Source organism: Sus scrofa, chromosome 14, assembly GCF_054392235.1.
Source record: "Sus scrofa isolate SSC_HxYL_T2T_F1_AM1 chromosome 14, Sscrofa_HxYL_maternal_Yorkshire_Landrace_v2.0, whole genome shotgun sequence".
NCBI classification, from domain to species: domain Eukaryota; kingdom Metazoa; phylum Chordata; class Mammalia; order Artiodactyla; family Suidae; genus Sus; species Sus scrofa.
The window spans coordinates 20,879,776-20,898,339 of NC_139396.1; the positions used below are offsets into that span (position 1 = coordinate 20,879,776).

The following is an 18,564-nucleotide window of genomic DNA, read 5'->3' on the forward strand; positions in this document are numbered from 1 at the left end:
AGTCGGATTCATTTCCACTGAACCACAACAGGAACTCCTAAGATGGTAAGCTTAATGTGTGTGTTCTGACTGCTCCACTGATTGACTGTTCCCCCATCTTTATCCCTCTTCTTTGGCCTCCCTATTCCCCAAGACACAACAATATTGAAATTAGACCTATTAATAAGCCTACTCTGACCTCTAAGTGTTCAAGAGAAAGGAAAAGTCATATGTCTCTCACTTTAAAAGAAAAGCTAGAAATGATTAGGCTCAGTGAGGAACGCATGTCAAAAGCTGCGACAGGCCAAAAGATAGGCCTCTTGTGTCAAAGAGTTAGCCAAATTAGGAATGCACAGGAAACATCCTTGAAGGAAATTAAAGTGATGTATGAATGATACTCCAGTGAACATACGAACGAATAAAAAAAAAAAAGTGAATCTGCCTTATTGCTGATATGGAGAAAGTTTTTGGTCTGGATAGAAGATAAAACCAGCCACAACATGACCTTAAGCTAAAGCCTAATCCTGAGCAAGACTCTAACTCTCTTAATTCTATGCGAGCTGAGAGAGATGAGGAAGCTGTAGAAGAAAAGCTTGACTCTAGCAGAGGTTGGTTCATGAGGCTAAAGAAAAAAAGCCATTTCCATAACGTCACAGTGCAAGGTAAAGTAGCAAATGCTAAAGTAGAAGCTACGGCAAGCTAACCGGAATACCTAGCTAAGATAATTAATGAAGGTGGCTACACTAAATAACAAATTTTTGGTGTAGATAAAACAGCCTTGTATTGGAAGAAGATGCCAAGTCAATGCCTGTCTTCAAAACTTCAAAAGACAGACGGACTCTCTTGTTGGGGGCTAACGCAGCCAGTGACTTTAAGTTGAAGCCAATGCTCATTGACCATTCTGAAAATCCTAGGGCCCTTAAGAATTACGCTAAACCAGAGTTCCTGTCGTGGTTCAGCAGTAACAAACCCGACTAGTACCCATGAGGATGCAGGTTTGATCCCTGGGTTAAGGATCTGGTGTTGCCGTGAGCTGTGGTGTAGGTTGCAGATGCAGCTTGGATTACCCCATTGTTGTGACTGTGCTGTAGGCTGGCAGCTACAGCTCTCATTTGACCCCTAGCCTGGGAATTCCCATGTGCTGAAGGTGTGGCCTTACAAAGACAAGAATAATAATAATAATAATAATAATAATAATAATAATGCTAAACATACTCTGCCTATTCTTTATAATTGGAATAATAAAGCTGAATGACAACCCATCAGTTTACAGCATGATTTACTGAATATTTTAGGCCCACTGTTGAGACCCGCAGTTCAGAAAAAACATAGATTCTTTTCAAAATATTACTGCTGGTTAATAATGCACCTGGTCACCCAAGAGCTCTGATAGAGATGTCCGTGAAATTAATGTTGTTTTCATGCCTGTTAACACAACATCCATTCTACAGCCCATGGATCAAGGAGTAATTTCCATTTCAAGTCTTATTATTTAAGAAATACATTGCATAAGCTGTAGTTGTCATAGATAGGGGTTCCTCTAACTGATCTGGGCAAAGTCAACTGAAAGCCCTCTGGAAAGGACTGACCATTCTAGATGCCATAAGAACATTTGTGACTCATGGAAACAGGTAAAATTATCAATAGTAACAGGAGTTTGGAAGAATTTAATCCCAAACCTCATGGATGACTTTGAGGGGTTCAAGACTTCAGAGGAGGAAGTAACTGCAGACATGGTAACAATAGCAAAAGAACTAGAATTAGAAGTGGAACTTGAAAATGTGACTGAATTGCTGCAGTTTTATGACACAAATTTAATGGATGAAGAGTTGTATCTTGGGATGAGCAAAGAAAGTGGTTTCTGGTTTGTTTGGTTTTTTTTGTCTTTTCTGGGGCCGCATCTACAGCATATGGAGGTTCCCAGGCTAGGGGTCGAATCGGAGCTGTAGCCTCTGGCCTATGCCACAGCCACAGCCACACCAGATCTGAGCCGAGTCTGCGAACTACCCCATAGCTCACGGCAATTCCGGATCCTTATCCCACTGAGTGAGGCCAGGGATCAAACCCGCAACCTCATGGTTCCTAGTTGGATTTGTTAACCACTGAGCCATGACTGGAACTTCAGAGAGTGTTTTCTTGACATGGAATCTACTCCTGGTGAAGATGCTGTGAAAACAAAGGGTTAGAATGTTACATATACTTAGTTGATAAAGCAGTGGCAGAGTTTAAGAAGAGTGACTCCAATTTAGAAGGTAGTTCTATGAGGGAAATGCTTTCAAACTGCACTACTTGATACAAAGAAATCATTCATGAAAGGAAGAATCAAAGAATAAGGCAAAATTCATTGTTGTCTTGTTTTAAGAATTTGTCACAGCCACCACAACATTCAGCAACCATCATCCCTGACTGGTCAACACCATCAACCCTGAGGCAAGATTCCCTACCAGTAAAAAGATTAAACTAGCCCAGATGATGACTAGCAATTTTTAGAAGTAAAGCATTTTTAATTAAGGAATGTACAATATTTTTTAAGACATAATGCCATTGCACACTTAATAGACTACAGTACAGTATAAACATATCTTTTAAAGGCACTGGAAAAACCAAAAGAAATGTGTGACTTGCTTTATTGCGATATCCACTTTATTGCATTGGTCTGGAATCAAACCCTCAGTATCTCTGCAGTATGCCTGTATCCAGCAAAACTATTCTTCAAAATGAATCAAAAGTTAAGACAGCCGTGAGCTGTGGTGTAGGTTGCAGACGCGGCTCAGATCCTGCGTTGCTGTGGCTCTGGTGTAGGCTGAAGACTACAGCTCCAATTCGACCCCTAGCTTGGGAACCTCCATATGCCTCGGGAAGCGGCCCTGGAAAAGCCAAAAAGCCAAAAAGCCAAAAAAAAAAAAAAAAAAAAAAAAAAAAGTTAAGACAATTCCAGATAAATAGAAACCTAGAAAATTCATCACTAACAGATTTGCCCCACAAAAAATATTAAAGGAAGTACTTCTAGATAAAATAAAGGCCACTAGTTGCCATTGGGCTCAGTGGGTTAAGAACCCAATATGGTCTCTGTGGGGATTCCAGTTCGATCCCCGCCTCACTCAGTGGATTAAGGATCTGGTGATGCCACAGCTGTGGCCTAGGAGGCAAATGCAAATCAGACCTGGTGTTGCTGTGGCTGTAGTGTAGGCCGGCAGCTGAAACTCCAATTCAACCCCTAGCCTGGGAACTTCCATATGCTGCAGGTATGGCCTTTAAAAGAACTAATTAATTAATTAAAAGCCTCTAGACAATAATTCCTGTCAACATGAAAAAATAGGAGATAGTGGTAGTTAAATATATAGGTAAGTATAAAAACCTATAAATGTAGGGTATTTCCTTTTTGGGGGGGATTTTTTTGGATGTGCTCTAGCATGCAGAAGTTCTTGGGCCAGGGAATGAACCTGAACCACAGCAGTGACAATGCCAGATCCGTAACCACTAACCTATCAGGGAATTCCTATCTCTTTTCTGAATTAAAAGACAACTGAATAAAGCAATAATTATAAACATATGTTGATGAGCACTCAATGTAGAAGTATGGAATCTTTATAACATAACAGCACAACGGAGGATGGAGAAATGGAGCCACACAGGAGCAAAGTTTTTATATACTATTGAAATTAAGTTGGTGTTGTCTGAATTAAATTATTACAAATTAAGATGTAATTGCAATTCTCAGGACAATCACTAAGAAAATAACTTTTACAAGATAGTTTAAAAAAAGCAAAGTACTTAAAAAAATTGACTCAAAATATTTATTTAACATGAAAGAAAGCATTATGGAGAAATAAAGGGACAAAAAAATGACATGACATATAGAAAAAAACAGCAAAATAGCAGGTAAAAATCCTAATTTATCAGTAACTACATTAAGTATAAATACATTAAACACTACAATTAAAAGACAGAGATTAGAAGAATGGATTTTTTTTTTTTTTTTTTTTGTCTTTTTGCCTTTTCTAGGGCCGCTCCTGCGGCACATGGAGGTTCCCAGGCTAGGGGTCTAATCAGAACTGTAGCCACCAGCCTAAGCCAGAGCCACAGCAAAGCAGGATCCAAGCCACGTCTACGACCTACACCACAGCTCATGGCAACACCAGATCCTTAACCCACTCAGCAAGGCCAGGGATCGAACCCACAACCTCATGGTTCCTAGTCAGATTCGTTAACCACTGAGTCATGACGGGAACTCCTGGATTTTTTTTTTTTTAATGATTTTTTTTTTCCATTATAGCTGGTTTACAGTGTTCTGTCAATTTTCTACTGTACAGCAAGGTGATCCAGTCACACATACACATAGACATTCCTTTTTCTCCCATTATCATGCTCCATCATAAGTGACTAGATATAGTTCCCAGTGCTATACAGCAGGATCTCATTGCTTATCCATTCCAAAGGCAATAGTTTGCATCTATTAACCCCAAATTCCCAGTCCATCCCATTCCCTCCCTCTCCCACTTGGCAACCACAAGTCTGTTCTCCAAGTCTATGAGTATGTTCCTTTTCTGTAGAAAGGTTCATTTGTGCCATATATTAGATTCCAGATATAAGTGATGTCATATGGTATTTATCTTTCTCTTTCTGACTTACTTCACTTGGTATGAGAGTCTGTAGTTCCATCCATGTTGCTGCAAATGGCATTATTTTGTTCTTTTTTATGACTGAGTAATATTCCATTGTGTATATATATACCACATCTTCTTACTCTAGATTGGATTTTTTTTAATGATCTGACTATGCATTTTCTACAATAGATTTTAGAGTTAAAGATAAAAATAGAGAGTTCTCATAGTGGCATAGTGGAAATGAAGCCAACTAGTATCCATGAGGATGTGGGTTCAATCCCTGGCTTTGCTCAGTGAGTTGGGGATCCAACATTGCTGTGAGCCCATGAGCTGTGGTGTGGGTTGCAGATGCAGCTCAGATTCCACGTTGCTGTAGCCATGGCAGAGGCTGGCAGCTGTAGCTCCAATTCAACCCCTATCTTGGGAATTTTCATATGCCATGAGTGCAGCCCTAAAAAGACCAAAAAAAAAAAAAAAAGGATAAAAATAGATTGAAAGTAAAAAGATGTAAAAAGGTATTGCATGCAAAGAGCAACCAAAAGAGAGCTGTGGTAGTTCTATCAGGCAAATAGACTTTAAGACAGAGAATTTTACTAGAGATAAAGAAATTTTATAATGATATATAAGAGCAACCCATCAAGAAGATGTGATAATTATAAGCCTTAATGTACCTCACTACAGACCCTAAAACACATGAAGCAAAATCTGGTGGAATCAAAGGGAGAAAGAGTATAATATTAATAGTTGAAGATATCAATGCACACTTTCAATAATAGATAGAACAAACAGAGAGGACTGGAAAATAGAAAATTGAACAACACTATATATCAACTAGACATAACAGACAGCTATAGAACACTCAAATCAGTAACAGGAGAATATAAATTTTTCTCAAGCGCACATGGGACATTCTCCAGGATATTCCTTATGCTAAGCCACAAAAAAAGATTCAAAAATTGTAAAGGATTGAAATCATACAATGTACGTTTTCAGGTCATAATGGAATCAAAGAAGAAATTAATATCAGAAAGGAATTTAGGAAATTTACATATATGTAGAAATTAAACCACACATTCTTAAGTAACAAATGGATCAAAAAATAAATCACAGGGAAATTAGAACAAACTTTCAAATGAATGAAAACAATAAAAAACATATTTATGGGATGAATATAAAGCAGTGCTTAGAGGGAAATTTTGACTGTAAATACTTATATGATAACAGTCAATCTCCAATCAATTACTTGACCTTCTACTTTAATAAACTAGAAAATAAGAGCCAACTAAACCCAAAGCAAGCAGAAAAGAGAAAATAATAAATATTAGAGTGGAAATAAAGTAGTTAGTAAAAAAAAAAAATAGAGAAAAGCAATGAAATCAAGAATTGGTTCTTAGAACAATTAACAAAATTGACAAATCTATAGTTAGAGTGACCAAGAAAAAAGAATGAAGACTCAACTTACCAAAATCAGGAAGAAATGAGGAAAAACTACTACCAACCATACAGGAAGTAAAAGGATTAGAAGAGAAACTATTAAAAATTATATACCAACAAATTAGATAACCTAGACGAAACGGGAAAAAATTCCTACGAAGACTCAAGCCACAAAGATTAACTCAAGAAGAAATAGAAAATCTGAATGGACCTGTAACAGATAAAGAAATTAAATTAGTAATCAAAATCTTGCATTCCAAGAAAAGCCCAGAATTATATGGCTTCCCGGTGAATTCTATCTAACATCTAAAGGAGAATTAGCAGCAATTCTTCATAATTGTTCCAAAAAATAGAACAGGAGGGAAACTTCCAAACTCAGTCTATGTGGCCAGTATTAACCTGATACCAAAATCAGACAAAGACACCACAAGAAAAAAAAAAAAAAACTGTAGACCCATATCTTATGAATATGAACAGGAAAATCCTCAACAAAATGCTAGCAAACCAAATCCAGCAACATACAGAAAGAATCATACACCATGACTAAGTGGGATTTCTCCCAGTAGTGCAAGTTTGGTTCAACATTTAAATGTCAGCTAATGTAATATATCATACCAATAGAATAAAAACAAATACCAAATAATCATCTCAATAGACACAGAAAAATCATTTGACAAAATCCAATGCTTTGCATGAAAAAACACTCAAAAAATTTGAAATAGAAGAGCATTTTCTCAACCTAAAAAAGAGAGTCTATGAAAAGCCCACAATTAATAACACAGTTAATGGTGTGCATGTACTATTTGCATAGTACATGATTTGTATATAAAAAAATACTAAGATCAGACACAACTTAGAATAGATTTACAAGGAGATCCTGCTGAATAGCATTGAGAACTTTGTCTAGATACTCATGTTGCAACAGAACAAAGGGTGGGGGAAAAAATGTAATTGTAATGTATACATGTAAGGATAACCTGACCCCCTTGCTGTATAGTGGGAAAATAAAAAAATTATAAAAAAATAAATAAATAAATGACAACAAAGAGGAAAAAAAAATTTAAAAATAAAAAATACTAAGGAGCAGCTCCTGTTGTGGCTCAGAGGATTACAAACCCAACTAGTATCCATGAGGATGCAGGTTTGATCCCTGGCCTTGCTCAGTGGGTTAAGGATCTGACATTGTAGTGAGCTGTGGTATAAACTGCAGACACAACTCAGCGCCATGCTGCTGTGGTTGTGATGTAGGCCGGCAGCTGAAGCTCCAAATTGACCCCTATCCTGGAAACTTCCATATGCCACAGGTGCAGCCCCCAAAAGACAAAACAAACAAAAAAAAAGCAAAATGCTAAGGATTACACACACACACACACACACACACACACACAAATGATTAGCACTAATAAAAGTATTCAGGAAGTGTGCAGGATACATAATCAATATACAAAAGTTAATTATATTTATATATGTTACCAATGGAAAAAAATTAACAATTCCATTCACTACAGTATTAAAAAGAATAAAATTTTTCTTTTTTTTTTTTTTTTTTTTTGGCTGTGCCTGCAGCTTGAAAAATTTCCCAAGCCAGGGATAAAACCCATGCCACAGCATTGACCAAAGCCACATCAGTGACAATGTTGAATCTTTAACCCACTGAGCCGCCAAGGAGTTCCCAAAATATTTATTCTCTTGGTAATAAAAGTTACCAAAACAAATGCAAGACTTATACACTGAAAATAACAAAACTTTATTGAAAGAAATTAAAGAAAATCTAAATAAGTGGAAAGGCTGTTCATGGATTGGAAGACTTAATATTGTTGATATGGAAGCACTCCTCAAATTGGTGTACATATTCAGTGTAATCCCTACAAAATGCCAATTGTCTTTTTTGTAAAAATAGATGAGCTAGGGGAGTTCCCCTTGTGGTGCAGCAGAAACGAATCCGACTAGGAACCATGAGGTTGCGGGTTCGATCCCTGTCCTCCCTCAGTGGGTTAAGGATGTGGCATTGCCATGAGCTGTGGTGTAGGTCACAGACTCAGCTCAGATCTGGCGCTGCTGCGGCTCTGGCATAGGCAGATTAGACCCCTAGCCTCGGAACCTCCATATGCTACAGGGTGCGGCCCTAAAAAGATCAAAAAAGAAAAAAAAATGAGCTAGGCTAAAATTGATTTGACATTGCAAGGGGCCCAAAATAGTCAAAATAATCTTGACAAAGAATAGCATAGTTGGAATACTCATTCTTCCTGATTTCAAACTAACTATAAAGCTTTATTATTCAAGACTATGCGGTACTGGCATAAGAACAGACATATAAATCAATGGAATGCAATTAAGACTCCATAAATAAGCCCACACATTTTTGGTCAATTGATTTTAACAAGGATGCCCAGACAATTCAATGTGTAAAAGAAGAGTCTTTTCAACAAATGGTGCTTGACAACCGGGTAGCCATTTGTGAAAAAATGAAGTTAGACCCTTACTTCACACCTTATACAAAAACTAACTCAAATGGATTAGAGACCTGAATGTAAGAGCTAAAACTTAGAAGTAAACATAGGTGTAAATCTTTTATGACTTTGGCTTAGGCAATGGTTTTGTACACGTGACACCAAAGGCAAAAGCAATCAGAAAGAAAATAATTAATCAGACTTCATCAAAATTAAAAACTATTGTGCTTCAAAGGGCTTAATTAAGAAAATGCAAAGAAAACAAAAAATGGGAGAAAATATTTGTTAATCATATATCCAAGAGGAGACTTGCATTCAGAATACATAAAGAACTTCTACAAGTCAACGACAAAACGACAAATAACTCAATCTTAAAAATACACTAAAGATTTCAGCAGACATTTCTCCAAAGATATACAAATAGTCAATAAGCACATGAAAAGATGTCCAACATCATTTGTCATCGGGGAAGGGCATATACCTATTAGAATGGCTAAAATCAAAATGATAGACAATAACAAATGTTGGTGAAATTGGAACCCTCATCATAGTTTGTTGGTGAAAATGTGAAATAGTTCAGTCACTTTGGAAAACAGCTGGCTGTTTCTCAAAATTTTAACATAGAGTTACCGTACGACTGAGCAATTCCACTCCTAGTTATACACCCAAGAGTAATGAAACATCTGTTAATATAGGAATCTTGATAGCAGCATTTTTCATAAGAACTAAAAGGTGAAAACAGGATTTCCCATTGTGGTGCAGCAGAAACAAATCCGACCAGTATCCATGAAGATGTGGGTTCAATCCCTGGCCTCCCTCATTGGGTTAAGAATCTGGTATTGCCATGAGCTGTGGTGTAGGGCACAGACACAGCTCAGATCTGGTGTTGCTGTGGCTGTGGCATAGGCCAGCAGCTGTAGCTCCCACTGGACTCCTAGCCTGGGAACTTCCATATGCCACCGGGGCAGCCCTAAAAAGCAAAATAAAATAAAAGGTGAAAACAACCCAAATGTCCATAAACTGATGAATAAACAAAAGATAACATGTGCATACAATGCAGTATTATTCAACCCTAAAAAAGTCATAGTGATACATGCTACACTATGGATTAACCTTGAAAATATTCCAGTAAGTGAAAGTCAGGCACATATTTTATGATTCCATTTATATAAAATGTCCAGAACTGGCAAATCAATGAAGACAGAAAGTGACAGTCTGGGGAGAGGGGGTTGAAAAATGGGGAATAACTGCTAATAAGTATGGGTTTTCTTTCTTGGGTGATGAAAATGTTCTTGATTTAGACTGTGGTGATGGTTAAATCTTTGACAATACTGAATACCACAGAACTGTGTGTGTGTGTATATATATATATATATATATATATTTTCTTTTTTTTGCTTACTTTTTTAAGGGTCACACTCACAGCATGTGGCAGTTCCCAGGCTAGGGGTCAAATCGGAGCTGTAGTTGCCGGCCTACATCAGAGCCACAGCAACGTGGGATCTGAGCCACATCTTCGACCTACACCACAGCTCATGGCAATGCCAGAGCCCTGACCTACTGAGCCAGGGATGGAAACCCCGTCCTCATGGATCTTAATCAGGTCCGATACCGCTGAGCCACGACAGGTACTCCAGAACTATAGACTTCAAAAGAGTGATTTTATTGTTTATGAATTATATATCAGTTTTAAAAAATAATAAATGGAGTTTTAACTAATTTTTCATTGTCTTCTCTGGTTTTGTGTTGAAAATGACCTTGGATTTCTACAAGAAAAATCAGAGGAAAACTCTTCCAAGGAAAATAATACCACTCCAAAAACCTATTCATCTAAAAATACTTTTATGGAGTTCCGGTCGTGGCTCAGTGGTTAACGAATCCAACTACGAACCATGAGGTTGCAGGTTCAATCCCTGGCCTTGCTCAGTGGGTTAAGGATCCGGCGTTGCCGTGAGCTATGGTGTAGGTCAGGTCACAGACTCGGCTTGGATCCTGTGTTGCTGTGGCTGTGGTGTAGGCCAGCAGCCACAGCTCCGATTAGACCCTAGCCTGGGAACCTCCATATGCCTCGGATTCCACCCTAAAAAAAGACCAAAAAATAAAAAATTAAAAAAAAAAATAAAAGTACTTTTATTTTCATTTTTGGCTGCCCCACAGCATATGGCGTTCCCAGGCCAGGGATCAGATCCGAGCCTCCATTGCAACGTAAGACACAGCTGTGGCAACACCAAATCCTTACCTCACTGTGCCTGCCCAGAGATCAACCCGATTCCATTATGCCATAGTAGGAACTCCAAAAGTAATATTTTTCATTTCCAGGTGGAGGTGGATGATGAATTCAGATCACAGAGTCTCTCCACCAATAATTCATACAATGGATAAAAAAAAATCCACAAATAGGTAAAGCCATTCACTCATGAGCAGCAAGAGACAAAGGAAAGAAGCCATGTGCCACCAGCATGAAACTAGAGATGCTAGAGCAGCTTAATGAGGCCTAAGACTCCATGCTCCATTGCTCCAGGCTCACCTGTCCCAACTCTACTCCAAGAGACATGGGCAAAGAAGTGGACTGTACCAAGTTCTCATACACAGCTCACATTTCCCAATCTGAAGAGAAACGGCCTGAGCAAATGAGCAGAAAACCCAAGGAGAGCTCCTCATAGACAGAACCTGCTGCCGGGGGATCTCAGTGTTTAGAAGGAAAATGAGCCAGCGTCCCCTGCATCCAGGGTCCCCAGAACAAGGCAAGGTGGGGAGGAGCAGGTGTAGCAGCTATAGGCAAAGTGGATTCTCTCATGGCCCAGGATGTCCCTCGCTGAGACAGAAGGTGGTGTGTCCCCACCTGCTCCCTCCATCGCACACCTGCTCAATGGACTCACAGGCAGCTTGTCAGACAAGGTGGGATGGATGTCAGGGAATGCAGGTCCCCTTGCTTCTGCTCTGCTTTAGAAATTTTATGTTAGGAGTTCCTGTCGTGGTGCAGCGGAAACGAATCCGACTAGGAACCGTGAGGCTGAGGGTTCGATCCCTGGCCTCATTCAGCAGGTTAAGGGTCTGGTGTTGCTGTGGCTATGGTGTAGGCCGGCGGCTACAGCTCCTATTAGACCCCTAGCCTGGGAACCTCCATGTGCCATGCATGCGGCCATAAAAAGACAAAAAAAAGAAATTTTATATTAATATTTGCATTGGGGGTTGAACATTTCCTCAGTAGATAAGCTTTCTCTACTTCATTTTCTTTCCCTAAAACTTCTTCAAACTTTTAAATATAGAAATATACACGTGGCTTCATACCTTTAGTATATTCCAGGGAAGTATAGCAGTTGAATTGACTCCCCCCATCTCATTTTTGTACATATTATTTTAATAGTATTTATTTGACTTTATGCAATATTTCAAAAGGACCAAAAGGCATAATAATTGATGTAAAAGACACCTACACATCCACCACTGAGATTAAATGTGTGACCATTTTGCTATATTTGATTCCTTTTTTAAAATGAAATAAAAATTGTCAAACTCTCTTTGGATGAATAAACATATGATATTAACAATAAAATGTTATGGGTAGAATCTAGATAGTGGGTATGCAGGTGTTCTCTGCAAAATTCTTTTTTTTTTTTTTTTTTTTTTTTTTTTTGTCTTTTCTAGGGCTGCACCTTCGGCATATGGAAGTTTCCAGGCTAGGGGTCTAATTGGAGCTGCAGCTGCCGGCCTACACCACAGCCACAGCATCACGGGATCCGAGCCACGTCTGCAAACTACACCACAGCTCACGGCAACGCCAGGTTGTTAACCCACTGAGCAAGGCTAGGGATCGAACCGAGTCCACATGGATGTTAGTTGGGTTTGTTGACCACTGAGACACAACAGGAACTCCAGAGTATTAAAATTCTTTTTGTATATTGGAACATTTTTATTATAAAATTTTAGGAAGGAAATATACTCAACAGAAACAGTTAAAGCCCACCTCCTCCCCCTGTCACCCTCAGATTCCCTAGATTAGGTATGTAATATATATACATGTTTGTATACTCTTTACAAACCTGCATTTATCCATGAACTATGTATACATTTATTTATGTGCTTCAAAAAATTTCCATAGGGAGTTCCCATTGTGGCTCAGCTGTAATGAACCCAACTAGTATCAATGAGGCTATAGGTTCGATCCTTGGTCGAGCTCAGTGGGTAAAGGATCTCGCATTGCCGTGAGCTATGTTGTGGTGTAGGTTGGCAGCTATAGCTCCTGTTTGACCCCTGGGCTGGGAACTTCCATTTGCCACAGGTGGGGCCCTAAAGAGCAAAAAAATTTTAAGTAATAACAAATAAAGAATGTTTAAAGACAATTTTTCCATAGGTGGTTCATATCCTTTTTCACTCTATTTACAGCGTTTTGAGATTCACTTTGGTAACACACATGCACTGACGAACTCCTTTTAATGACTATGTTTCATCACATATAAAATTTTAAATTTTGTTGACCCACTCTCCTGCCAAGTTCTATGAGGCCCCCACCACTTTCTAACGCTAACTTTTTTTGCGCACAGCTTGTCTGAGTTTGCAGAAGCCTTTATCAACTGAGAGAAAAAAGGGTCTTCACAGGTGCCTCCAGAATGAATGTCTTAAAAAGAAATTTTCCAGTGGATGAAGGGAAAAAAGTGAAGTCTCTTTCAAGAAAGGTGAAGACTTCCGAAAGATGAAAAGTTGTCTTCACAACAATGAAGATGGAGGCGGGCCCGGCCTTCTTAACTAAGTCCCAGAATTTAGATGCAGAGTTAGAAAAACTGTGAGAGGTAAATTCAAAAGAAATAAAATAAAGTTTTATTGACAGTGAACACATCATTGGAATAAAGGCTTTCAATAGGACAGACGACTGAATGACCAAAATGCCCCATTTACTTTTTTTAATGCTCTGTGTTACACAGAATATTCTTATGTCTACAAAGAAACTAAATGGTAGACCCCGAACATTTTTTATAATTAACTAAATATCTCAATTTCTGTTTACATTTACTATTTCATTCAACACTTTAAAACAAACATGGAGTTCGCTGGTGGCTCAGTGGGTTAAGAATCTGGCATTGTCACTGCAGTGGCTCAGGTTGCTGCTGTGGCACGGGTTCAATCCTTGGCCCAGGAACTTCTGCATGCCATGGACAAAGCCAAAAAAAAAAAAAAACAAACAAACAAAAAAAAAAAAAACGCCAAGCCACTACTATTCCTGTCTTTCAGAGAAAACTGCTGAGACCCAGACTGGTTAGAGAAACTGCCCAGGACCTCACAGGCCAGTCTGAAAGCTACAAAGGCCAGTAAAGCAGAACCTATGCTGGTCACCCCAAGCACAGGGCCTCACAGAGGAAGCCTCTAAAGCAGGACATTGGCTTTGTCCCCAATGACGAGGACAACACGACAGGTAGGACCCATGGTGACACTGACCCAAGGAAGCAGCATAAGGAAACATCACATGCGTGCAGAAGAAACAGAACAGACTCATATCATCATGTTTTTTGGTAACCTTGGCTACGGTCACTATAGTTTCAAAAAAATGTTTTTCTAAACATTGGGCGCATCACCCATAATTCAGCTTCCATCTGTCGGTCTCCTGAGCCACAGGCCGGCACTGGCCAGGTGTCTCCCAGCCCAAGAAGCCCTGTGACCAACTGTGTCTGTCCAGAGCACTTCTCAGGGAGGTGGTTTGTGGTTTTCTCCTTTTAAGTGTTGTTTAAGAGGAAAGATCAGAAAACGCAGACAGGCCCCTATAAAGGGTGTCACAGTGCTACTCACCGGTCATGGAGAGCGGGGATCTTGGAAGGACACTGCAGATACTGCTTAAACCGGAGCTCGAAGGCTTGTCCAATGGAGCCAATGACGTCCTGGGCCAGCCCGTCACAACACTCCAGAATGTGACAAGCTGCGGGAGCAAGAGACACAGGCCCATTAGAGACAGACACTGAAGCTACCCAGGCACCGCCTTCCCGCCTGTGAAGCCCTATAGCCTAGGGAAGAAGCGAGGGACAAAGAGATGCAGGTGCCTTTCAGAACACGTCCTGGCAGCTTGGCCTGCTGCTTAATCTCTAGGGGCCCCCAGCTGTACAGTTTCAACATAGCATCCATTTCTTAATCACCTATTCTCACCAAAAGTAAAAGTTCTATTTATAAGTACATTTAAAATGTTTTAAGGTCAACTTGATTGCTCTTCAAGTGTTTTGGAGTTGATAAAACATCAATTCAACAGGGAAACAGAATTTGGAAGGAAAACCTTAACACTGTAAAGATCTGGCAGTAGCAAGAAATGTCTTTTTTTCTTTTTCTTTTTTTTTTTTTTTTGTCTTTTTAGGGCCGCATCCATGGCATATGGAGGCTCCCAGGCTAGGGGTCTCATCAGAGCTGTAGCCATTGACCTATACCACAGCTCACAGCAACACCAGATCCTTAACCCACTGAGTGGGGCCAGGGAGTGAACCTGCAGCCTCACGGATGCTAGTCAGATTTGTTTTTGCTGAGCCACTATGGGAACTCCTCTTTTCTTTCTTTCTTTTTTTTTTTTTTAGGACCTCACCTGGGGCATATGGAAGTTCTCAGGCTAGGGGTTAAATTGGAGCTGCAGCTGCCGACCTACACCACAGTCACAGCAACACCAGATCTGAGTCACGTCTGCAACCTGCACTGAACCTCACAGCAACACCGGATCCTTAACCCACTGAGCAGGGCCAGGGATTGAACCCGTGTCCTCACGGATACTAGCTGGGTTCTTAACCCACTAAGCCACAATGGGAACTCCTGATATTAGTATTTATTATCAACCCAGGTAAGCACAAAGCATACTGAGCAGCTGTGGAAGTTGTATGGCTGTTTGTTAACTGAGAGAAGTGGGGGTGTCTTTCCAGCCAATCAGGAAGACACCTGGCCCTCCTTCCTGGCCTGTTTCCAACCACACATGCCCCTCCAGCCCGATGCTCACCAGCATTGGCGCCAGCCAAGGTAACTGGCTGCCCAGAACTTTGGAAAACCAGAATAACGACTGAGGACAGCCCAGAATATAAAACAGTGCCCTAGCCTTTAACATAGTGAACAAAGAATAACGTTTCTGGGAGTTCCTGTCATGGCTCAGCAGAAAAGAAATCTGACTAGTATCCATGAGGACATAGGTTCGATCCCTGGCCTCCTCAGTGGGTTAAGGATATGGGGTTGCCATGAGCTGTGGTGTAGGTCAAAGACATGGCTTGGATCTGGTGTTGCTGTGGCTGTGGCATAGGCCAGCAGCTACAGCTCTGATTCAACCCTAGCTTGGGAACGTCCATATGCGGCCAGCACAACCCTTAAAAAAAAACAAATACAAACAAACAAAAAAGAATGATGTTTCTGTAGAGGGGTCCGTGTATCGATCCACGCCACCCTTCATCTTCCACACAGCAGAGAACAGGGAGAGTAGAACTCTGGTATCTGGTCTGGATACCAGAGTGTGACAGAGCCTGCAGGTGCAGAATTAAACCACGACTCCAGCTCTGGGACCTGGCTCGGTCCTCAGTGGACTGAGAAAACATCATCTGTTGGCTGGCTCTGAGCATCCTTCTGCAGAATGACCTCTCCGTGTTGCAAACTCCAAATCCAAAACTAACCCTGGCTGATAATCTCTCTGGGCCTGGTATTCTCTCTGAGTTTTGTACCTGGTCTTTAGCTAAAAACCACTATCTTCTAACCTCTCCTGTGTGACTCAGTGGGTGTGAGGAGTGGTGACATCCTCGCCTAAGGTGACCATCAGGGACGCTCGTGTCACATCCCATGAGGAAAGGATGGAGCCAGAGCTGCCATTCACTAGCAAGAAGAAGAAGGAGATGAGAGAGGCATATACAGGGGGGTGGTGCCCGGAGGCAAGACTCAAAAACCTAAAATGTGGCCCCAAACAAACAAAGAGGCAGAAAAATGGGGTCACTCCTCATTCTATCCCTTCTTGAGGAAACTGGCCCTTCTGCTGTCGTGGGGGTGGTCTGGGTGGGTGGGGGATGCTTGTTTGCACCCATTGGTCTCTCTCCCTGACCAACACACAAGGCTGACATCACTCTCCAGGAGGGCTAGCTCAGACCCCACAGCAGCCAGCTCAGCCATAACACTAGGGAGGGGACTTCATCAGGCTTCACCACAGAGGCCACTCCCCACCTGGGATGAGCTGTGGCCCTTGTAATCACACCAGAAAAAAACTTGGACATGGCATCATTCCTCCTACCGCAGCCTCCTGATAGGTCAACCACATATCTTCCAGTCACAGTAGACACTGGCAGGCCAGGAGTCACTCTGCAGGATGCCAGTTCAGTTTCCCCATGGTTTCAAATAAGTCCAGGAGTGAGTGGCTGTACCTGCCGGTTGGTGTTCAAGGCTGCTCTGGCCATGAGACTGCTAAACGGACTCTGGGCCAGCTGGGGCTTCCATCCATGACAGCATGATCTCTGAGCCCTCCCTGGGACAGCTGTTCTGTTAGTCAGCACAGAGAAGTGATGCCACAATAACAAACAGCATCCCTGTGACTAAAAATAATCCCATTCTTACATGCTCATTCCTGGGCAACTCTCCAGGTGGCACGTCTGTGAGCCAGGCTGCTTTGATCTTTCAAGCCTGAATTTCAACACAAGGCCTCCTCCACAAGCCAGGGAAAACGAAGAGACAGCAGGACTTTGCACCAGCCTCACTCATTCCGCTCTCAGCCCATCACACAGAAATGTCACCTGGCTCCTCCAGGGGTCTCCTGTGAGCTTGAGAGGAGCAAGGTCAGGACATCAGCATGCACCATCCATGCCTCTCATATGCACCAGACACCCAAAAGGATTTCCTTCTGTAAATCAGAAGTTGCCAAGGTGTTTTCATGCTTATCAGTAAAGAACTCTTTACTAGATTGAGCATGTGTCCCAAAAATATGTCTACTTATTTGTAAATGATTAACATATATACCCCTGTTAATATAATAGTATGTATATTATAAAAATATCTTCTGAAAGTTGTTAAAAAATGATTAAGGATAAACAAAAGTTCAAGATGTCTTGTTGGCCCTGAAGGCACCACACTGTCAGTTATTCCCCCAAAGCGCCATAAATATTTTGGGTAAAGTTCATCATTAATAATGATGGATAGAAATTCATCTTTCTACCTTTGAAATATTTTTCTTAATAATTTTGAATTTACAGCAATAAAGAAACCAACAAGCCAATTGAAAAATGGGCAAAAGACCGGAATAGACATTTCACCAAAGAATATATATAGATGGCCAACAAGCACATGAAAAAATGCTCAACATCACTGATTATTAGAGAAATGCAATCGAAACTACTCTGAGGTACCATCTCACACCTGTCAGAATGGCCATCATTAATAAGTCCACAAACAAAAAATGCTGGAGAGGGTGTGGAGAAAAGGGAACCCTCCTGCACTGTTGGTGGGAATGTAAATTGGTACAACCACTATGGAGAACAGTATGTAGGTACCTTAGAAAACTAAATATAGAACTACCATATGACCCAGCAATCCCCCTCCTGGGCATATATCCGGACAAAACTTTCCTTGAACAAGACACATGCACCCGCATGTTCATTGTAGCACTATTCACAATAGCCAAGACAGGGAAACAACCTAAATGTCCATCAACAGATGACTGGATTAAGAAGATGTGGTACCGATACACAATGAAATATTACTCAGCCATAAAAAAAGAACAAAATAATGCCATTTGCAGCAACATGGATGGAACTACAGACTCTCATTACCAAGTGAAGTAAGTCAGAAGGAGAAAGACAAATACCATATGATATCACTTATATCTGGAATCTAATATACAAACGAACCTTTCTATAGAAAAGGGACATACTCATGGACTTGGAGAACAGACGTGTGGTTGCCGAGGGGGAGAGGGAGGGAGTGGGATGGACTGGGAGTTTGGAGTTAGCAGATGCAAACTATGGCATCTGAAGTGGATCAGCAATGAGATCCTGCTGTATATAGCACTGGGAACTATATCTAGTCATTTGTGATAGAACATGATGGAGGATAATGAGAGAAAAAGAATGTGTGTATATATATATGTATATATATGACTGGGTCACTTTGCTGTA

At 40.7% G+C, this 18,564-nt stretch overlaps 1 protein-coding gene across 2 annotated transcripts in view; it reads right to left on the reverse strand.

Moving 5' to 3' along the window:
• Window positions 1-18,564, reverse strand: part of SHC3 (SHC adaptor protein 3) — a 163,367-nt gene that overhangs the window by 41,534 nt on the left and 103,269 nt on the right. For both annotated transcript variants that reach the window (XM_084994537.1, XM_084994535.1), the window contains exon 7: window positions 14,252-14,378. In XM_084994537.1, the coding sequence (XP_084850663.1) occupies window positions 14,252-14,378 (127 nt within the window). The remainder of the gene's footprint in view (window positions 1-14,251; window positions 14,379-18,564) is intronic.